Below are 23,958 nucleotides of genomic sequence, written 5' to 3'. Positions count from 1 at the left end.
TATATATACATTTAAATGTCGTTACAACGATAATCGTTACATATATGTCTCGTTTCAAAATCCTTAAGTTAGTAGTCTTGTTTATATGTATATAACTCATTGTTAATATACTTATGGAGATACTTACTTATCATAATCTCATGTTAACCATATGTATATATCCATATATATATATCGTCATGTCGTTTTTACAAGTTTTAACGTTCGTGAATCGCCGGTCAACTTGGGTGGTCAATTGTTTGACTTGGGTCACTACAATAAACTCCAAAATAGAAACACTGTTGTGATCATAACCACAAGCCAACAATATTTAAACAGTTACAAAAGTTTTAAATGCGAAAGTAATTAATGTTCTTTAAATAATATGCTGACTCCACGGCCAGACCATGCAGCAAACACAGCGGAAGTCTACCTCTTAAGGACCTGAGAATAAAACACGCAAAAACAGGTCAACAAATAATGTTGGTGAATTTACAGGTTTAAAGTAATGTAACAGTGTCTGAAAACAGTTATCATAAAAATAGTTTAATTTCCTTGACCACGAGATTTTACAAGTACAACTCCAAGATGCGGAACGTTTGCATAATATATGTGCACCTGAATACTAGCAATGACCCGAGTATAGAATCCACTATACCCGCCTTTACCTCATAAAATGTTATACACTTGTTCGAGTGTCTTAATATTCAAAGTAAATGCACCACAGTTTTTATAGCGGGTGAGGTTGTCAACCTAATGGATCCGTCCATCTAAATTGTGCCTACACCGATGGTATTTAAAGTATTCAAGCTAGAGGCTTTTTGAACAAACTCAATATGCATATATAGTACTCGTGTCAATACAAAAGCATTTGATAATGTAAGTATAACAGCGTGTATTCTCATCCCTGAAAAACATGTAAAAAGCGGGACTGTAGACTCACATTGAATAAAGCTCGGATTGAAAAGTGGACAAATAACTTGTATGGTTTAGTGCTGAGTAATGCAACCTAAGTATACGTATTCAGGTTGGTCAACATATATGTCTTAAGCAAATGTGGTTTCATAGTGTAAGTTGTCTTATTGCTCGACTCGACGCTTTTCAAAGTAAAAGTCAACATATAGTCAACTAGATCATGCAAGTCAAACAAAGTCAACCAAAGTCAAACCAAAAGTCAAACTTGGTCAAAGTAGTCAACTAAGGTCAACATCAGTAGGTTCATGTCAAATGTTGGTCAACATGTCAAACATAAGTCAAACAACACTTTTTAGGTCATACATGGTCAATTTCACAATTTCAGTTTATCGTTGTGCACAAAGTTCATGTACATGTAGCAAACTTAGCATATTATCTCATAGTACAAAATTCATGCAAACATGGAAAACTCCAGATCATAAGTATACTCAAAATCGATTCCAAAAAGTCTGGCCAGGGTCTCATACGATAATTAAAAGTCAGGAATCAGAAGGGATATATTTATGGTTTGCCAAGTCAGTTTCTGACAGCACTCTGATTTCGTTTTGGCTATAACCGGAGCTAGGGACATGCAATTGATACAAGACTAGTGGTCATGGTTCAAGGACAAGTTAAACTAACACATATCAAAAAGCGAGCAATTTTTGTTTAGGCAATTTGTACCGACTAACCGATCTTTACTGATCTATCAGTTTTGGACAGTAACTAGACATGTCAACTTATCAAACTTATAACTCATGGAAATTAATTTTTTCAGATGTTAACATGCAAATGAAATATGTCAAGGAACATATGAAATAACATAATCCAGAAGATCAAAGCCTCAATCAATTTCTAGTCCACTCTAGGTAATTATTTCTAGCATTAAAACAGTTTTGGTACACTTTAACGTATGAATCTTCGTTTAAACATATCGGGATCATTACAAAAGCTTTTGATGCAATTACTAAGTCTAACATGCATGATTTTTCACAAGAATTACAGTAGTACACTTTTTATTAGCTAATTCAATAAATACATATCTCAGAGAATTCGGATTTCAATTATAAACTAGTCAAAACTTCGATTTAGCATATCTTAAGCATGCGGTAACGAAATCAAGTGAAATCAAAGCCTAAAGTTAATAGTTTTTCGAAAGATAAACATCTAAACATGTTAAATGATCAGATAAAAAGTCAACTCTCATCAGATCCTTGAAATACAATTCGTTTTTCATGTAAACAATATTAATTGATCAAATTAACGACTAACAACGAGTAATAACACAATCAATTGAGCACTAGACTTGACTACACTATAAAATTGAATAAAATTAGATTTAATTGAATTGGGATCAGTGTAATTATACCTCAAAACACAATTTGTGTATACTAGCGCGTAGAGAACGACGATCGGAGCAAGATTGATCAACGAGTAAGAGCAAACAAGCAAGTTTGATGGTTGATTTGTGTGTGTGTATGTGTGTGTGTGTTTGAAGTGAAGAAGAAGAGGGGGAGGAGGAATGAGCTGCACTCTTGTGGATATATGATAGAATGAGAGTGTAATAATTGTCTAGACAATTATCTAGTTAGTCATTTAGTGCTTAAAATTAAAAGTCAACAAACATGAGCTTAAAACTAATAGTCAACATGCATGGGCCTAAAACTAATAGTCAACATGCATGGGCTACTCATGAGATCAATGATGATGATGTATGAGGTCATGGCCATGTGGCCTCGGGCTCGGGTCTCGGCTCGTTTTGCGTAAAAGCTTGTACTCGTGGTCCGTTTCAAGTGCCGTTTAGTCGTACCGAAGGCCCGGAACGCTAAACCGATCGTTAAAACGCAACCAAACGTTTAATTTATTAAAAACCCAATAAATTAAATATTTAAAAAAAAGTTAATAATTAATAAATTAATTATTAAAATAAACCCGAGCGTTTCGTTGCTCGAAAAGCAGTTATCAAAACCGTATCGTTTTTATTGTATTTCTTTATCTGAAATGTTTATTCGCATTAATATCAACCCATATTAATTATTGTAACCCTCCAAGGATCAAGTATGTATTTATTACACATAAACGCATAAAATTCAAGTAATCGTCGTTAAATTAATTAACAGAAAGTTAACGGAAGTGACGGAAAAAGCAGGGTTGTTACATTACCCACCTGTTATTGAAAATTTCGTCCCGAAATTTTAGTGATCGTCAACTGAAGTAGTTTCCTCGGGAAACAGTTGCGGGTATTTTAGTCTCATCTGATCTTCACGCTCCCACGTGAACTCTGGTCCTCTTCTCGCGTTCCACCGAACTTTAACGATAGGAATTCTGCTTTGCTTCAACTGTTTGACCTCATGGCCCAAGATTTCGACAGGCTCTTCAATGAAATGAAGTTTTTCGTCGATACGCAGTTCCTCTAATGGAATAATCAAATTCTCGTCAGCTAAACACTTCTTCAAGTTGGATACGTGAAAAACGTCGTGTATACCACTGAGTGCTTGTGGCAGTTCCAACCTGTAAGCTACCGGTCTGACTCTTTCGGTTATCTCGAATGGTCCAACATATCTAGGACTTAATTTACCTCGTTTTCCAAACCGTACGACACCCTTCCAAGGTGATACTTTAAGCATAACTTTGTCACCAACTTGGAATTCTATGTCATTCCGTCTAACATCGACGTAACTCTTATGACAACTTCGAGCCGTTCTCAATCATTCCTGAATATGTAGAACTTTCTCAGTTGTCTCCTGAATAATCTCAGGACCTGTCAACTGACTATCCCCCAACTCCCTCCAACAAACGGGAGATCTACATTTCCTTCCGTACAACGCTTCAAAAGGTGCAGCTTTTATGCTCGCATGGTAGCTGTTATTGTATGAGAACTCAGCTAGTGGTAAGTACTTATCCCATCCATTTCCAAAATCGATGACACATGCTCACAACATGTCCTCAAAAGTCTGAATAGTTCGTTCGCTTTGGCCATCTATCTGGGGGTGATATGCTGTACTCATATCTAAACGGGTCCCCATTGCTTTCTGTAATGACTGCCAAAACCTTGAAGTGAATCTGCTATCGCGATCAGATATAATAGATATAGGAACTCCATGCCTAGAGACGACTTCCTTAATGTAAACCTGAGCCAACTTCTCCATTTTATCAGTTTCTATTATTGGTAAGAAGTGTGCAGACTTAGTGAGACGATCCACGATAACCCAAATAGTATCGTATCCTCCCGCCGTTCTCGGCAGTTTCGTGATGAAGTCCATGGTAATACCTTCCCACTTCCACTGGGGAATCTCTGGTTGAGTTAATAACCCTGATGGCTTCTGATGTTCAGCCTTGACTTTAGCGCAAGTCAAGCACTTTCCGACATAGGTAGCAATATCAGCTTTCAAATTTGGCCACCAATAAAACGCCTTCAAATCTTGGTACATTTTATCTTATCCCGGATGAATTGAGTACCTTGACTTGTGTGCTTCTTCCAACACTAGTTCTCTCAATCCACCAAACTTTGGTACCCAGATTCGATTAGCAAAGTACCGTGTTCCGTCCTCCTTGATGTCAAATTTCTTATCCATTCCTCTTAGAAATTCAACATCGACATTTTCTTGCTTCATGGCTTCTCGTTGTGCTTCCCGAATCTGTGATGTGAGATTTGTACGGACAACTATATTAAGAGCTTTAACCCTGAGGGGTTTCTCTCGCTCCTTTCTGCTTAAAGCATCCACCACAACATTCGCTTTGCCCGGATGGTATTGAAGTTTACAGTTATAATCGTTAAGTAGTTCCATCCAACGTCGTTGTCTCATGTTGAGCTGTTTCTGATCGAATATGTGCTGTAAACTCTTATGGTCAGTGAAGATAGTAAATTTGGTTCCATACAGGTAGTGTCTCCACATTTTAAGTGCAAAGACAACAGCTCCTAATTCAAGGTCGTGCGTAGTGTAGTTCTGCTCATGAATCTTTAACTGTCGCGATCTATAAGCAATAACCTTATTTCGTTGCATGAGCACGCAACCCATTCCTTGATGTGAAGCATCACAATAAACAACAAAATCTTCACTTCCCTCGGGTAGAGACAATATCGGTGCAGTTGTTAACTTCTCTTTCAACAACTGAAATGCAGTTTCTTGCGGCTCTGACCACTCATACTTCTTGCCCTTATGAGTCAACGCTGTTAATGGTCGGGCAATCTTAGAGAATCCCTCGATGAATCTCCTGTAGTAACCAGCTAAACCCAAAAATTGCCGGATCTGAGTTGGCGTCTTTGGAGTTTCCCAATTCTTAACCGACTCAATCTTTGCTGGATCGACCTGTATTCCATTGACCCCTACAACATGGCCAAGAAATTGTACCTCTGGTAACCAAAAGTCACACTTAGAGAACTTTGCATACAACTGCTCTTTTCTAAGCATGGTTAATATCGATCGTAGATGCTGTTCATGCTCTTCCTTGTTCTTGGAGTACACCAATATATCATCAATAAATACAATGATGAATTTATCTAGGTATGGCTTACACACACGGTTCATGAGGACCATGAACACTGCTGGTGCGTTCGTCAAACCAAACGGCATCACTGTAAACTCATAATGTCCATAGCGTGTTCTAAACGCCGTCTTCGGGACATCAGCTTCTTTGACTCTCATTTGGTGATACCCGGATCTTAAATCAATCTTTGAATAACAACTCGATCCTTATAGTTGAACAAATAAATCATCAATCCTCGGTAGCGGATACCGATTCTTGATTGTTAAGTTGTTCAATTCTCTGTAGTCGATATACAACCTCATCGACCCATCTTTCTTTTTAACAAACAAAACCGGAGCTCCCCAAGGTGAAGAACTCGGTCAGATGAATCCCTTGTCTAACAACTCTTGCAATTGACTAGATAACTCTTGAAGCTCTGGGGGTGCAAGTCTGTACGGTGCGCGAGCCACCGATGCAGCTCCAGGCACTAAATCTATTTGAAACTCAACTTCTCGATGAGGTGGGAGACCAGGTAATTCCTCCGGAAAAACTTCAAGAAATTCCTTAACTATAGGAACGTCTTCGGGTCTCCTTTCATCAGGTACAATTTGGTTTACATTAGCCATAAACGTGATACATCCCTTTCTCACATATCTCTGAACTTTCAAGCAGTTAATGAGATGCAATTGTGAGCCATTCTTTTCTCCATAAATCATCATAGGTTCACCGTTAGCAATAGGAATACGAATAGCCTTTAGGTCACAGACCACCTCGGCTTTGTTATCAGCTAACCAGTCCATTCCAACCACAAGGTCAAAACTTCCCAGTTTAATACGTATTACATCAATGCTAAAAGGCTTACCCTCTAATGTCAAAGTACAACCGCGATAAATCTTATCGGCTCTCATCAAGCTACCATTCCCTAGTTCTATGGAATACACGTTATCTAGGAGAGAAACGGGATTTTTAACATTGTGACAGACATCCTTAGATATAAAACTTCTATCAGCACCAGAGTCAAACAAAACATAAACAGGTTGATCATTGAGTGAAAACGTACCCGTGACTAGTTTCGAATCATCACGAGCTTCCGCAGAATTGATGTTGAATGCCCTGCCTCGAGCATTACCATTGTTGTTGTTCTTAGGACAGTCTTTCTTGAAATGACCTGGTTGTCCGCAACCAAAATAGTTCTTACCATTACCAGCATTGTTCGCATTGTTTGTAGTGTTGTTGTTGTTGAGGTTAACCTTACAATCTTTGGCCAAATGGCCAAACTTCTTGCACCGGTCACAAATTAGAACAGCACAGTTTCCGGTGTGATGCTTGCCACACATTTGATATTGTGGATTTTTGCCCTTATAACCGGAGTTAGTTCCGGTGACCCCAGTGTCGTTGCGGTAAGTATCTTGCTTCTTGAATGGCTGTTGGTTAAAATTCTTATCTTGACCACCATTCCACTTCCTCTTACCATCATTGGACTTATTCTCATTCACTCTAGTACCCTTCCCTCTCTAGGCAATCTGGTCCAATAACAAACTATCCATGTCAATAGCTTCTTGCACGTTTGCGGGTTTAGAAGTAGTGACCCCGCCTTGAATATTCTCACTTAGACCTTCGATGTACAGTTCAACCTTTCGCTTCTCAGGAGTAACCATTTCAGGACACATTAGCGCCAGCTCAAAGAACCTCTTGTTATAGGCGGTGAGATTATTGCCTACTAACTTCAATTCTCGGAACTCGCGTTCCATTTTCTTAATCTCATTCCGTGAACAATACTCCTCTATCATTCTTTGCTTCAAAGTTTCCCAAGGTAGGGCATAAGCTTGATCATGACCCAGGGATTGAGCATAGTTGTTCCACCAGGTGAGCGCACTGTCCGACATCATGCCCGTAGCAAAACCTACCCGGTCATTATCATTACACCCGCTGATGCGGAAAACCAACTCAAGCTTTTCAAACCAACGAGTGAGACCAACTGGTCCCTCAGTTCTGTTAAAAGGATGCGGGTTGCAACTAGTGAATGTCTTGTAAGAACATCCATTACGGCCTTGAGTGCCATTCCCATTGGTGTTGCTAGAACCACCGCGATCATTGCTGTTGCGGCCGTTGTTGAATTCTCTCAGTAGTTCAGCTCTCTCGGCCGCAATACCTTCAGCGACCAATCTCCTGATCTGAGCAGCGGTTGATTCCTTCGGAGGCATCTTCAACACAGAAAACACACTAAGTCAGTGTCAAAACAACGCTATATGAAAATATACTAGCAACGGGTGTTGAAGACTAGTAAATAATAATAGTACGAAAAAATTCGTAAGTAGTGAGAAGTAGTGTAAAGTAGTATTAGTAGTGGTAGTAGTGATAGTAGTGATAGTAGTGATAGTAGTGATTGTAGTGATAGTAGTGACACTAGTGGTAATAGTAGTGGCACTAGTGTTATGTAGTGATAGCAATGGTAGTAGCACTAAGTAGTAACAATGAAATCATGGCAGTATCATAAAACACAAGTATTATAATCATACAATGTTACTAAATACAGAATATTACTTCATGCAATAAAAGATAATAATCGTTAATAGCATAATCCACCATTATTATTATTACAATCCAAAAAGTAATAAACCAAATCCCAAAAGTAATAAAACCAAACAATAATCATAATGTGCTAGTAGCCCGGTTTAAACACCCGGTAAGTCTTATGTAATCAAATAAAGAAAGGATGGTGGATGAAAAAGAAAAGAAAGCTCATGGTCGGATGACCCTTCACATCCTCTTCTGTCGGGTACGGGAGGCAGGTCTATCATTCCTCGGCCTATCACGTTCTGCCTCCAACGCAGCAACCCTGGCAGTCAAGGCTGTTATCAATCGCTCCATGTCGAAGAACCTTGCTTCGGTCTCGTACATATAAGTGTGTATGGACGTAACCCTTGAGTCCAACCTGTCGAGATCATCAGGATGGGGGTATGTCCTTGCAACATCACTCAAAGCATTAACACGATCAATTACATTCCTGTTTCGATTAGTATGAATCAGATCCAAATCATAAAGTTTAACGGGATAGTTAGGCATCTGGTGTGGAGCAGGTGCTGGTGCATGAGCAGGTGCATTGGCATCAGCCACACTTGAATTGCTGCTATTTTCGGAATTCTATGACATCTATGTCACAAGACAAGAACACATATAAAGCAGGTTAGCCAAACAACTAACGTTAGTCATAAAGTACTCATGTAATGACTAAGTCCCGGTCGTAGTCTAGATTCACTAAAGTGTCCTAATGACCAAATCAGACACACTAATGCAAGTCCTAGTTTCCCTACGAACCGTTAGCTCTGATACCATCTTTAACACCCTGCCAAATTACCATCTGACGGCGCGTTAATCAAGGTCCCACAGTTAACAGTTACGCCCTCTATATGAGACGTTTAAAGCAATCGCATTTAATTTTATTAAAAATTGACTTCAAAACATAAGTCAATAAACTCCAAAATAGAAACACTGTTGTGATCGTAACCACAAGCCAACAATATTTAAACAGTTACAAAAGTTTTAAATGCGAAAGTAATTAATGTTCTTTAAATAATATGCTGACTCCACGGCCAGACCATGCAGCAAACACAGCGGAAGTCTACCTCTTAAGGACCTGAGAATAAAACACGCAAAAACAGGTCAACAAATAATGTTGGTGAATCTACAGGTTTAAAGTAATGTAACAGTGTCTGAAAACAGTTATCATAAAAATAGTTTAATTTCCTTGACCACGAGATTTTACAAGTACAACTCCAAGTTGCGAAACGTTTGCATAATCTATGAGCACCTGAATACTAGCAATGACCCGAGTATAGAATCCACTATACCCGCCTTTACCTCATAAAATGTTATACACTTGTTCAAGTGTCTTAATGTTCAAAGTAAATGCACCACAGTTTTTATAGCGGGTGAGGTTGTCAACCTAACGGATCCGTCCATCTAAATTGTGCCTACACCGATGGTATTTAAAGTATTCAAGCTAGAGGCTTTTTGAACAAACTCAATATGCATATATAGTACTCGTGTCAATACAAAAGCATTTGATAATGTAAGTATAACAGTGTGTATTCTCATCCCTGAAAAACATGTAAAAAGCGGGACTGTAGACTCACCTTGAATAAAGCTCGGATTGAAAAGTGGACAAATAACGTGTATGGTTTAGTGCTGAGTAATGCAACCTAAGTATACGTATTCAGGTTGGTCAACATATATGTCTTAAGCAAATGTGGTTTCATAGTATAAGTTGTCTTATTGCTCGACTCGACGCTTTTCAAAGTAAAAGTTAACATATAGTCAACTAGATCATGCAATTCAAACAAAGTCAACCAAAGTCAAACCAAAAGTCAAACTTGGTCAAAGTAGTCAACTAAGGTCAACATCAGTAGGTTCATGTCAAATGTTGGTCAACATGTCAAACCTAAGTCAAACAACACGTTTTAGGTCAATTCAACAATTTCAGTTTATCGTTGTGCACAAAGTTCATGTACATGTAGCAAACTTAGCATATTATCTCATAGTACAAAATTCATGCAAATATGGAAAACTCCAGATCATAAGTATACTCAAAATTGATTCCAAAAAGTCTAGCCAGGGTCTCATACGATAATTAAAAGTCAGGAATCAGAAGGGATATATTTATGGTTTGCCAAGTCAGTTTCTGACAGCGCACTGATTCCGTTTTGGTTATAACCGGAGCTAGGGACATGCAATTGATACAAGACCAGTGGCCATGGTTCAAGGACAAGTTAAAATAACACATATCAAAAAGCAAGCAATTTTTGTTTAGCCAATTTGTACCGACTAACCGATCTTTACTGATCTATCAGTTTTGGACAGTAACTAGACATGTCAACTTATCAAACTTATAACTCATGGAAATTAACGTTTTCAGATGTTAACATGCAAATGAAATATATCAAGGAACATATTAAATAACATAATCCATAAGATCAAAGCCTCAATCAATTTCTAGTCCACTCTAGGTAATTATTTCTAGCATTAAAACAGTTTCGGTACACTTTAACGTTTGAATCTTCGTTTAAACATATCGGGAGCATTACAAAAGCTTTTGATGCAATTCTTAAGTATAACATGCATGATTTTTCACAAAAATTACAGTAGTACACTTTTCATTAGCTAATTCAATAAACACATATCTCAGAGAATTCGGATTTCAATTATAAACTAGTCAAAACTTCGATTTAGCATATCTTAAGCATACGGTAACGAAATCAAGTGAAATCAAAGCCTAAAGTTAATAGTTTTTCGAAAGCTAAACATCTAAACATGTTAAATGATCAGATCAAAAGTCAACTCTAATCAGGTCCTTGAAATACAATTTGTTTTTCATGTAAACAATATCAATTGATCAAATTAACGACTAACAACGAGTAATAACACAATCAATTGAGCACTAGACTTGACTACACTATGTAATTGAATAAAATTAGATTTAATTGAATTGGGATCAGTGTAATTATACCTCAAAACACAATTTGTGTATACTAGCGCGTAGAGAACGATGATCGGAGCAAGATTGATCAACGAGTAAGAGCAAACAAGCAAGTTTGATGGTTGATTTGTGTGTGTGTGTGTGTGTGTGTGTTTGAAGTGAAGAAGAAGAGAGGGAGGAGGAATGAGTTGCACTCTTGTGGATGTATGATACAATGAGAGTGTAATAATTGTCTAGACAATTATCTAGTTAGTCATTTAGTGCTTAAAACTAAAAGTCAACAAACATGAGCTTAAAACTAATAGTCAACATGCATGGGCCTAAAACTAATAGTCAACATGCATGGGCTACTCATGAGATCAATGATGATGATGTATGAGGTCATGGCCATGTGGCATCGGGCTCGGGTCTCGGCTCGTTTTGCGTAAAATCTTGTACTCGTGGTCCGTTTCAAGTGCCGTTTAGTAGTACCGAAGGCCCGGAACGCTAAACCGATCGTTAAAACGCAACCAAACGTTTAATTTATTAAAAACCCAATAAATTAAATATTTAAAAAAAGTTAATAATTAATAAATTAATTATTAAAATAAACCCGAGCGTTTCGTTGCTCGAAAAGCAGTTATCAAAACCGTATCATTTTTATCGTATTTCTTTATCTGAAATGTTTATTCGCATTAATATCAACCCATATTATTATTGTAACCCTCCAAGGATCAAGTATGTATTTATTACACATAAATGCATAAAATTCAAGTAATCGTCGTTAAATTAATTAACAGAAAGTTAACGGAAGTGACGGAAAAAGCAGGGTTGTTACATCTAACTTTTATTAACTTCAATAACATTTATATTTATGTTATTTAAGTTATATATGGTCGGTTATACCGCCTGAATTATATTTCTGTAATCTAGCTTTTATTAACTTCACTAACATTTATATTTATGTTATTTAAGTTATATATGGTCGGTTATACCGCCTGAATTATATTTCAATAATCTAACTTTTATTAACTTCACTAACATTTATATTTATATTATTTAAGTTATATATGGCCGGTTATACCGCCTGAATTATATTTTCTGTAATCTAACTCTTATTAACTTCACTAACATTTATATTTATGTTATCTAACATTTATGATTACTTATGTAATTAATCATTATTTATTTCATGCATACTAATGTTTATTCTTAAATTTATTATTTATGCATAATATGTTTATTCTCTTAATCTTCGTATTTATACTAAATGTATTTTATAGTAATCATATTTATACTAATAAAATTCTTTTATTAAAAATTATTTTAATACAACGGCAACATAACGATCGTTAACATTAATTAACGACGTTACAACGGTCATATATACATAATGGTTGTTAACGTCGATTGACGACGTTACAACGACTATATTTTTCAAATATAAATTAAACATCCCCGTTTTCACATTTTCACAAATCAATCTTCATTTTCTCAAATTACTACTCTCCAAATTTTTTTATTAAAAGATGATTAACTCAAGGATGATTTTTCCTACTGTATTGGTCATAATAGCTATCATCCTTGTTGCTTGTACACCACTAGATGAACCTATATTTTATCCGTCTCTTATGGTTTTATTATTTGTAATCATACCATTATTCCTTTGTTTGCTACTTATGAATCTAAACTAATTCTAATTTCATGTTGTTATTTGTCTATGAAAAAAAAATTGATTATGATTATGATTATGATTTATGTTGTTCATCTTTCTGAAAATAGAAAATGTCAAACTTATCAAAGCTTGAGTTTGATGCCTTAGACATATCGGGAACAAACTACACATCATGAGTTATGGACGTAGAAATAAATCTTGGATCATTGGGTATTCTAGAAACTTTAAAAGGAAACAATACTTGTTCCGATCAAGATAAATTAAAATCAATTGCTTTTATTCGCAAACATATTGATACCACCTTAAAACATATGTTTCTCACTATCAAAGATCCACATATTTTATGGGAAACTATCAAGAGTAGATTCGATAATCAAAAGGAAATATTACTCCCAGCTGCGAGGGAAGAATGGAGAAATCTAAGGTTCCAAGATTTCAAAAAGGTAAGTGAATACAGCTCGGCCATGTTCAAGATCCGTTCAAAGCTCCAATTCTGTGGTCAAGAAATAAGTGATGCTGATATGATGGAGAAAACTTTCTCCACAATGCATTCTGCAAACATAACTGTGCAAGAAAATTTAAGATTGCAGAATTATAAAACTTTTTCCAAACTTCAAACTTATCTCTTAGTTGCAGAAGTTAATAAAGAATTACTGATGAAAAATCAAGAATCTCGTCCTACCGGTGCACTAGCATTTCCTGAAGCTAATGCTATTAACAATAATAATAATAAAAGAAGAAATGCACATGGACGAAGGCGTGGACAAGGTCGTGGCCATATTGGCCAAAACCATCATCATGGAAATTACCATAACAATAATAAAAATCATAACTATGTTCGAAATCACCCTTATGGTAATGGTCGTGGTGGTGGTCGTGGTCGTGGTGGTCGTGGTCATGGACAAAGAAATAATAATCCACAAAATTATAAAATCCAAACAACATACAATCCCACAAATCACAATGTTGAAGAAGGCTCTTCAAAGAATGTTGAAGATTCTTGTTACCGATGTGGTAAAATTGGCCACTGGTCTAAAAACTGCCGAACAAATCAGCATTCTGTTAATCGGTATCAACAATCCCTAAAGGGAAAAGGAAAAGAAGCAAATCTTGTGGATGACCTTGATACAAAAATCACTGAGCCAACTTGTGACTACTTTAATGAATAAATTTCTAATATCTATATATATATATATATATAGATATCCTATTATATGTTCCCGTTACATAAATGGTTGTAGATTTTCAATCTACACAATATCTAGTTTACTACATATTTCCTTATTATGTGCTATCGTTTGTAACATGTTTTGAATGTAATATATTGATGAATTATGTACTCATTATTTGTTTCTCATATTTTTTTTGAAGTTCATGATGTATACTGCTTGAGTAAAAAATCAGTCAAATGGTGGAGATATTTGTATTGCAGACAGTGATGCCACTCACACCATACTCAAATCTAAAAAATATTTCACAGACTTGAAAGCAACGGAAGGAACTATACATACTATATCAGGTCATGTGGACTTAATAAAAGGAATGGGAAAGGCAAAATTCATGTTACCAAATGGTACGAATTTTCTGATAAATAATGCCTTATTTTATCCCATGTCAAAGAGAAATTTGTTAAGTTTCTCTGACATATACCAAAATGGATATGATTATCAGTCAGTGACAACAGAAAATGAAAAATATTTAAGTATCACTGATAAGAATCGTGTAATTGAAGAACTACCAAGACTTCATTCTGGTTTACATTATACACATATAAATGTACCTGAAGTAAATGTGATAGTTAAAGAAAAATCATGTGATCCTGTAATGATCAGTTTGTGGCATAAGAGATTAGGCCACCCAGGATCAACAATGATGAAAAGAATAATACAAAATACACATGGACATCCATTGGCGGATCAAAGGATCCCTCATGATGCACTTATCCCATGTACATCATGCTCACTTGATAATAAGACCATCACCTCTTAAGGTTGAAAAAGAATCACCAATGTTTCTTGAAAGAATTCAAGGTGATATATGTGGACCAATTCATCCACCATGTGGACCATTTAGATATTTTATGGTTCTAATAGACGCATCTAGTAGATGGTCTCATGTTTGTCTATTATCAAGTCGAAATATGGCATTTGCAAAATTTCTTGCTCAAATTATTAAATTGAGAGCACATTTCCCTGATTATACTATTAAAAGGGTGAGACTAGATAATGCCGGGGAGTTTACGTCTCAAGCATTTAATAACTTTTGCATGTCTATTGAGATTATTGTTGAACATCCCGTTGCCAATGTGCATACACAAAATGGTTTAGCTGAATCATTAATTAAACGATTGCAGCTAATAGCTAGATCATTGATAATGCGAACAAAACTCCCAGTATCTGTATGGGGCCATGCAATTTTGCATGTTGCATCATTGATTCTCATTAGACCAAGCGCAAGTCATACATATTCTCCCTTGCAACTTGCTTTTGGCCATCAGCCAAATATTTCCCACCTTAGAACATTTGGTTATGCGGTTTATGTCCCTATCGTACCACCACAACGCACTAAAATGGGTCCTCAAAGAAGGATGGGAATATATATTGGATATGAAACATCTTCAATAATAAGATATATTGAACCCATGACGGGTGATGTTTTTACAGTACGTTTTGCTGATTGTCACTTTAATGAAACATTATTCCCTAGATTAGGGGGAGAAATAAAAAATAAAGAAAATGATGTTTCATGGTGTGAACCTCAATTAATGTATCTTGATCCTCGCACAAAAGAATGCGAGACCGAAGTTCAAAAAATAATGCATATGCAAGAACTTGCGAATAAATTGTCTGATGCATTTACAGATACAAAAAGAGTGACTAAATCATATATACCAGCAGCAAATGCTCCAGCTCGAATTGAAATTCCAAAAACTGGCAATAATGTCATTCTTGAGTCTTTGCCACGCCAGAAACGTGGGAGACCAATTGGTTCCAAAGATAAAAATCCTCGAAAAAGAAAATCAGCTGATAATGAGGTAAAAGAAAGTGTTCAAGAAGAACTACAAATCAATACTTCTTCTGCAGAGGAGATTGATGATGTCAATACGGAATTTTCAATCAATTATGCACATTCAAAAATATTATGGAACCGAAATGAAATGAAAAATTTTGATGAGATATTTTCATATAATGTTGCATATGACATCATGAATGATGATGATGATCCAGAACCAAAATCTGTCATGGAATGTCAAAATAGACATGATTGGGATCATTGAAAAGGAGCAATACGAGCTGAATGTGAATCGCTCAATAAAAGAAAAGTTTTCGGATCTATCATTCTCACACCTAAAGATGTGAAACCTGTGGGATATAGATGGGTTTTTGTGCGAAAAAGAAATGAGAAAAATGAAGTTACAAGGTATAAAGCTAGACTTGTAGCTCAAGGTTTTTCTCAAAGACCAGGAATTGATTATGAGGAAACTTATTCTCCTGTTATGGATGCAATTACTTTTAGATACTTAATCAGCCTGACAGTTTCTAAAAATTTAGAAATGCATCTCATGGATGTTGTGACTACTTATCTTTATGGATCACTTGATAGTGATATACATATGAAGATACCTGAAGGATTTAAGGTATCAGAAGCAACCAATGCAAAACCCAAAGAAATGTACTCAATCAAGTTACAAAGGTCTTTATATGGGTTGAAACAATCGGGTCGCATGTGGTATAAACGATTAAGTGATTACTTGATAAGCAAATGGTATACCAATAATCTTATTTGCCCATGTGTTTTCATTAAGAAAACAACATCCGGATATGTGATCATAGCTGTTTATGTTGATGATCTTAATATCATAGGTACAAATAAAGAGATCCATGAAGCCATTCAACTTCTAAAGAAAGAATTTGAAATGAAAGATCTCGGAAAAACTAAGTATTGCCTTGGTTTACAAATTGAACATATGCCTAATGGTTTACTTGTAGATCAAACAACATATACTGAAAAGATTTTAAAACGTTTTAATATGGACAAGGCAAAACCATTAAGTACTCCTATGGTTGTTAGATCACTTAATGTTGACACTGATCCATTTCGTCCCTGTGAAGATCATGAAGATATCCTGGGACCAGAAGTACCATATCTTAGTGCAATCGGAGCTCTTATGTATCTTACAAATTGTACAAGACCTGACATTTCTTTTGCAGTTAATTTGTTGGCAAGGTTCAGCTCAGCTCCTACCAAAAGACACTGGAATGGGATCAAACACATATTTCGATACCTTCGAGGAACTACTGATTTAGGATTATTTTATTCTAACGAATCGAAACAAGATTTGGTTGGTTATGCAGATGCAGGTTATTTATCTGATCCACATAAAGCTAAATCTCAAAATGGATATGTATTCTTAAATGGAGGTACCGCAATATCATGGCGTTCTCAAAAACAAACACTTGTTGCAACATCATCAAATCATGCCGAAGTGATTACATTACATGAAGCTACTCGGGAATGTTTTTGGTTGAGATCAATGACACAACTCATTACTGATTCTTGTGGACTAGAACGCGATAAAAGTCCAACAACTATCTATGAAGATAATGTAGCTTGCATAACACAGATGAAAGAAGGGTATATCAAAAGTGACCGAACAAAACACATACCTCCTAGATTCTTCTCATACACTCAAAATATCATTAAGGACAACCAGATTGAAATGAGATATGTTCAGTCCAGCAAAAACTCTGCTGACCTTTTCAACAAAGCACTTCCAACTGCTATTTTCAGAACACATGTTCATAATATTGGCATGAGGCATGTTCAGAAGATGTAACAACTCAGGCGTTGCCTACTTGAGGGGGAGTCAACTCTATACTGCACTCTTTTTCCCTTAGCTAAAGTTTTATCCCAATGGGTTTTCTTTAGCAAGGTTTTTAACGAGGCAGTACTAGTTATTCTCTAATAAAATTGTCATCCAAGGGGAAGTGTTATAAAAGTCAATATTAGTTGCTAATTTTATTATTATTATAGATATTGCATAGTATATTTTTTTGAGTATAAATATATGTGTTATGAGTTCATAATTCACACACTTCAAACATATATAAAACACATACTTCTCTCATATTCTCTCTATATACTTATTAGTCTATAGTCAAGAACCAGGCCACTAAAGGTAGTTATAAGCCTACTGAATTATAACACTTGAAATATAATTAGGATAGTAATTTAAACTTTCAAAATCCCCGCGAATTCGCGGGTCATTAACTAGTTAAGTAAAAATAATTTAATTTTTTTTTATTCAAACGGCTCCTGCTACTACTTCCCAACGGCTCCTTTTTTCAACCAATAAGAATTCGACACCGAGCAACAACGTCCGTTGGAGATGCCGTTGGAATGCTTCAAACGCCTCGAAAACGGGAAGTGGCAACGCCACGTTACGACAGCTGGCCGGCGTTTTTGGGGTGACACATCAGATACAACGGGGTTGTATCAACTGCGTTACAACTGGTCTAAAGGCCCTCGTTGATACTGCCATTACTACTATTTGTAATGAATATACTAAATTGTATAACAAACACCTTGAAGTAGCATATGTTATATTTACTAGCTTTGCCCAAGTTCCAAAAAACCTTGACTACATTGCATATTACATAGTCCAAGAAATTAAGACATAAGCAAGGTAGCAAACACATGATACCTTTCACTACGCATGAACTAATGTAGCAGTAGCTCAATGGTATCCCAGTACCTTTGAAGCTGGGACTTGCCATGTGGAAGCTTTGAAATTGAAATAGGCCAGGTTCAATCCACACTCACGGCAAGAATTTACAACTCTTGTGGCAGTACTTTTCTTCCTTTCAATGAAAATATATATTTTATTTTATCTGTGCTAACAGACTTCAACGAATTTATAAACTAAAAGACTAATCAAACTATACAACTTCAATGTGAAGATTGAATATTACTGTGAGTATAAACTTTTCGCCATTAATTAAGAAACTATGACTCATATATGCCTTATCGTTTCGTGAACATCCCTTGTGTTAACGATGAGAAATCGTATTCACCTCCTAACTTAGTCGGAATGCTTAATGGTCCTTTGGATGGTCTACTTGTTCCAGCTGGTTTCATACTCGGTCCAACTCGACTTGCAGCATACATACTGCAAAACAACAACACATCACCTATGCGAATTGGTAGTCGGTCACGAAATTTGGTCATTATAAAAAAAATGTGTGAATACACTGTTGAATTAGTGAAGTGATATACTATTATACTAACAAAAATATACAACATACACAAGGTATAACTTGTGATGGTGATTTATATTACCTGGATGTTGTGTAAAAACTAGGATTCCCGATAGGTCGATGAAAACCATTGACGGCATTTTGATGATAACCAATTGGCTTTGAATGTTGCTGAGTATGAACCGTTGCTTGTTGTTGAGGAATAGAAGACGGTGGCACCATAGTTGACTGATGCAAATGTCAAAGAACACATTAAGAAACTGTTGTTAAATGGGTAGAGATCAATATGGTTTACAGATATATGTAAATATAGATACCTTTTCGGAAAGTTTCTTGATGTCGTCTTTTATTTGGTTGGATGGTTCTTGGGTAAGACCTGCTACGACCCACTCTAATCCATCAAAAAGATCCTCAAATTCCAGTTTTGTTTGCACATTGTTGGTTGATTTCATGACATTATTGTCTTTTGCCACTGGTATTATTGAACTTAATGCTGCAATATCGTGGATTCAGTTAGTGGGATGTAAAAGGGTAACCGCGTTTTTAAATTTAAAATAAAATCAAGATTCTAAAAGTTTCTCGTTGGGGCCTAGTCGGTCAGGACCTTGCTAATCGGTCAAGGAGAAGAGTAGTCGGGACTACTCGGATGTTGACTAACTTTGACTTTATTTGACCTACTTTGACCAATTTTGATAGAATAAATCTGAGTTTGACCAAATAAATTGGATTTCTAACAACTTTGACCAAATAAAAAGACCTTACTTTGGGTTATTGTTTGACGATCCTGATTATTACTAGAAAGGCATTTGGAGCCGTTTTTTGCAAAGTTACAATCCACTGGGAGGCGATCAAAAAGATCGGTGGCATGATAATTAACAACCTTCTGATCCGAAACACTCTCAACAACTTTACAATCCTTTATTTCAGATTCTGGTTCAATTTGTTTTGGTCGAAGAATAACCTATATACATCAAAAGTCAACTAATTAAGTCAAGAATGCATAGTCAACCTGTACAGTCAATTTGAAAAGATTACAAGATACATGACAATGTTAGTACCTGCTGCTCACTAATAACTCCATTAGAAAGAGGAGGCCTAGTTTTGTTTACATTGTAAAGATGGGGGCTTTGTTTTAGTTGAGGTAAATGTACCATGACCCCAGTTGAAGTATTGGCTGTGGGCCCACGGTTAGAAACCAGGGCATGCTCTTCTCGTGCTATACTGAAATGAGATTCAACTTTTCTTTCTCGTGAAACCCATCTCTTGTCAACATACCTGATTGAAATCATTAAACGTTTTACTTGGTACACAAATAGAATGAAGAAATGACTAGCATTCTAACGTAATATTTTCTTTTAATGTAACAAAATGATGATGTTGTTCTTAGGAAAATGGCAAAAGGAACTATAATCCGAAATAGAAACATACTTTGCACGAATGAAATTTTCAATTCCAACTCGATCATATTTAGGAGGTAACTCAGCTTCCCAATAGCTATTTGATTTATTATTTCCCATGGCTGCAATAAAAATTAAAGTTTCGGTTAAAAAGTTTATCCAGCATGAGACCTGATTATCTCAACTCTTTTTTTTTGTGCATTCAAAGTATATTTTACCCTTTCTACGTTTTTTTTTTTTTTTTTTTTTTTTAAATATACTTTTGGTACTGAGCTAGAACCGGTCAAACATCAAATTTCCAGATTATAGTATTAGCAGTGATCAAAAATAGTAACCACTGTATCTAAAAACTATTGTAGTTACAACAGATTATCAGTTTCAAATTTCATGTAACAACGTATTAAGATATTTTTGCAACTACAAGGGATGTTTTAGTCAAATAGAATGGTCAAAAAGAAACTTACATTGTATAAATGTAATCTGATCTGGTAGCCAGGTATCAAGTGTAGCTGATCTCACCTAAAACGACATAAACAAACAATAAATAAATATAAATAAACCTTTTCACTGTCAGAAGTTTCTGGTAACTTGAAAGGACCTTTGATATGTGTACTCCAAGACTTCTATGAACACCAGAACATTGCATACATATAAAAATTCCAAGATTTACGCTAGCCCATCTTGGACTCCTGAAATAATAATAATAATGTAACATTTTTTATTTATGAAAAACTACGGTATCATTTTTACTGTGCTAAATTGTCAAGCAAACCTACTTGCTTTTGCAGTCCGCACATTCCCGATTCTCTGGTAATTTAAGTAACCCCTCGAGTATCTGCACCAAAGAACCAATGAGATAATTTAAAAAAAAAAAAAAAAAAAAATCGATAATTTCGGTCAACGAGAATCTATTAATCTACTATTGTTGAAGGATATATTGACAATGTGATAGTCAAATGTTGCAATAATTTAGAAAATAGAAGATGTAATATGCTAATAGTATTCCTATACCATTGGACAACTTCAAACAGAAACAAAAACATTCATTATAGTAGTCCAACAACTGAATTGATTATCGTTATAACTATCTCTATTATGAATTATGTTATGTTATGCTATGGGAGCTGATTCGTACACCGCTAATAATTAGCTATACACCACCAAAACTGTTTTACTAGGTTGTACAGTACAACATTCTAATGCACGTTTGGTGGTGTATGGATAATTTTACCGGTGTACGAATCAACACCGTTATGCTATGCTTACATGAGTTACAGCTCATAAAAGTGGACCCAGGTGCAGGTGCAGTATATCATCTTGGCATCTATCAAACATTCTTTGACAACTATGCTAACAACTCATGAAAGTGAATACAAACAGAAAAAAGGTCTTACAGCTGTTAAATATTGTATCATTTGACCCTTTATTTAATTGAATATTACCTCTTTGCATATATCAAACAAATTTTCATAGATAATTTCTAGAACTCTTTTGACTATATCGGAAAACAGGGGAAAATATATTACTTTTGCAGTTTGGCTAGTGACCTTAAATAATTATGTACTCCAAATGCCAGTTTTAGGTGTGACATAAGTTTTGGTCTTTTCTTATTTTGTGGTTTATAGTTGAATTAGGACAACCACTTGAAATTTCAACTACCTTACCAAAAATCTAGGCCTTTTTCCATGGAAATGTAAAGCTCTTACACTGCACTTTTCAATTCATAAAGTAATAGCATGGTTGATGGAATTACGTATTATCATTTATCATTATCATTATTATAATTATAATAATAATAATAATAATAATTTTTAAAAAATGGTTTACCAATTAGATAGCCACTCATTGTAACCTTTCATCTATGCTTAACAACTTGCACATCATGCAATAGTGGTTGTACTTCAAATCAAATTAATACAAAGAAAGTAAAAGAATTGCTGACTTTCATATTTTCAACCAACCTACTAACAACCAAATTATTGAAACCAACCATTTATTCTTTATTGACTTGTAAACCATGCAGCACTAGTTGTACTTTCTATATATGAAACTTTGATTATGTTAAGTAAAATTAGGCCAAGTTTCCTAATTTAGCAGGCTCTTTTCTTGCGAAACTAACTCTAACAAATATTCCAATAAGATATCTTGCTTTAAAACTTGTACATAATGCACAAAACTTTGTAAAAAGGTCATAGTTGTTTAGAATAAATGGTTGGAGTAGATTTATTATTGGATGTCAAAGTTGAGATCATGTCATCAAGCACCAAATCATCAAATCAATAATGACTTTTTTATTTATTACAAAACCTTCACTAATCATAATCTTATCAGCAAGCTGGCATAATCAAACCCTAAAAAAGCTACACATCATTGAAATAAGCCAAATAATGGATGATTCCAAGGCACTTGGTACACAATCAATCAATAGCAGTAATAAAAATAATAAAATTAAGTCTTTATTTTTCATACATAATAATAACAAAAATATAAATCAGATAAATTTATGCATAAAACTAATAAAAAAAAAACTGCACAAAACTAATAAGAATCAGAACTATAGTTCTTAAAAAAGAAGATAACAATCAATCATAAACCCTTCAATCTCTCGATAAACTAAAGAAATATTCCAATTATGTTGTCAAACACTAAAAACTGCAAATAAAATAGAATAAAACTAACCTTTCTGTGTTTTTCATCAAGCTCTTTACTAACGCGTGATTTTTGATTCATGTTTGAAGAAGATAATTTGTATATATAATTCTATGTTTGAAGGTTTTTGAAAGAAGAAGAAATGGAAGAATTTGCAGAGAGAATTTGGAGGTTTTAGAATTATTGGATTTGACTTTTATTAAATTTGATGGAAAAGTTAAAATTTAAAAAGGAACAAAAGATTCTATTTTTCTGCTTGGAGCCTTTTGGGCTTTGCGTAGATACGCAGGCCTTTCTCAATCCTTACAAATATAGTTATTTTAACAAGTTTGAATATTTCAACTTTGGTCCATCTTTAATCCTGGCAAAAAAAATCGACAAAAGCAACGAATCTCTTTGCATAGCACAAACCGATACAGTTGAAAATAAAATTTAGCCTTTATCAACAACCGCAACAAACACCCTCAAACGGTGACCTAGTGAATGATTTTTGGTGCGAGGTAGAGTTAAACGTAAACGGAAACCGAAGGGCCTGTTTATTTTTAGTTTATTTGGGATTAATGTTATAGAAAGATTATTCGGTCACCATCTTACATTGTTTACTTTTGACTTAATTTTTCAGATTATCTTAATAGAGAGCATTATAATTAATGTAAAAAAGGGCTGTTATCCCCATATAGCCACCTGTGTTCCACCTTTACCCTCTAAATTTCATCTCACAGCTTCTAAACAAAAACCCTCAACTAAACTAAAAATAATACTGTAACAATCAAAATCAATCATCATCTTCAAACGATCATCGGCCGTTGCTCCTCTGGTTTCCATCACTTGCTTCTCCGGTCACCGTCACTTGTTCCTCCGGTCACCGTCGCTTGCTCGGTTGCTCCTTCGGTCACCGTCCGTCACATGCTCCTCTAGGATTGAAGTTTTTATATATGATGATGACGATTAAACATTAATTATAGATTGCAAGTTGTAGTGGTTGTTTTAAAATTGGTTGATTTGGTTTTAATGTAGGTCTTTAATGATACTGCAACAGTGTGCGTATGCGTGTGCTTGTGTACGCTATGCGGTATGCGGATTGTATATGATTCCTTTGTTCTCGGTACAGCGGTTGCTTAGCTG

The 23,958-nt window shown here is 35.3% G+C and overlaps 1 protein-coding gene across 5 annotated transcripts; it reads right to left on the bottom strand.

The window, feature by feature from the left end:
- Positions 1-7,493: 7,493 nt before the first annotated feature.
- LOC139897394 (ADP-ribosylation factor GTPase-activating protein AGD5-like) lies at positions 7,494-23,057 on the bottom strand. 5 transcript variants are annotated; one of them, XM_071880089.1, is made up of 10 exons: positions 22,864-23,057; positions 20,961-21,019; positions 20,783-20,873; positions 20,649-20,703; positions 20,216-20,306; positions 19,846-20,062; positions 19,550-19,748; positions 19,105-19,280; positions 18,870-19,015; positions 7,494-7,604 (listed from the first exon to the last, which is right to left on the bottom strand). In XM_071880089.1, the coding sequence occupies exons 1-10, from the start codon at positions 22,912-22,914 to the stop codon at positions 7,523-7,525; spliced, it is 1,167 nt and encodes a 388-aa protein (XP_071736190.1). In that variant the 5' UTR covers positions 22,915-23,057; the 3' UTR covers positions 7,494-7,522. The 5 variants fall into 5 exon arrangements, with proteins under 5 accessions (XP_071736190.1, XP_071736188.1, XP_071736189.1 ...); XM_071880087.1 differs by lacking the exon at positions 7,494-7,604 and adding an exon at positions 8,893-9,037; XM_071880088.1 differs by lacking the exon at positions 7,494-7,604 and adding an exon at positions 12,824-13,094 and having other exon boundaries at positions 22,864-23,056.
- Positions 23,058-23,958: the final 901 nt, after the last annotated feature.

The sequence above is a fragment of the Rutidosis leptorrhynchoides genome, chromosome 3 (genome assembly GCF_046630445.1).
Source record: "Rutidosis leptorrhynchoides isolate AG116_Rl617_1_P2 chromosome 3, CSIRO_AGI_Rlap_v1, whole genome shotgun sequence".
Taxonomy (NCBI): domain Eukaryota; kingdom Viridiplantae; phylum Streptophyta; class Magnoliopsida; order Asterales; family Asteraceae; genus Rutidosis; species Rutidosis leptorrhynchoides.
The sequence above is the reverse complement of the archived record's forward strand: the minus strand, read 5'-3'. Positions and strand labels throughout refer to the sequence as shown.

Excerpts from the sequence above, each read along its gene's own strand:
- LOC139897394 (XM_071880086.1), bottom strand. The coding sequence starts at position 22,914 with ATGAATCAAAAATCACGCGTTAGTAAAGAGCTTGATGAAAAACACAGA. Across the intron at positions 20,063-20,215 it reads GAAAATTTCATTCGTGCAAA|GTATGTTGACAAGAGATGGG; the intron begins GTATGTTTCTAT and ends GATTTCAATCAG. Across the intron at positions 19,281-19,549 it reads TCGTCAAACAATAACCCAAA|CATTAAGTTCAATAATACCA; the intron begins GTAAGGTCTTTT and ends ACGATATTGCAG.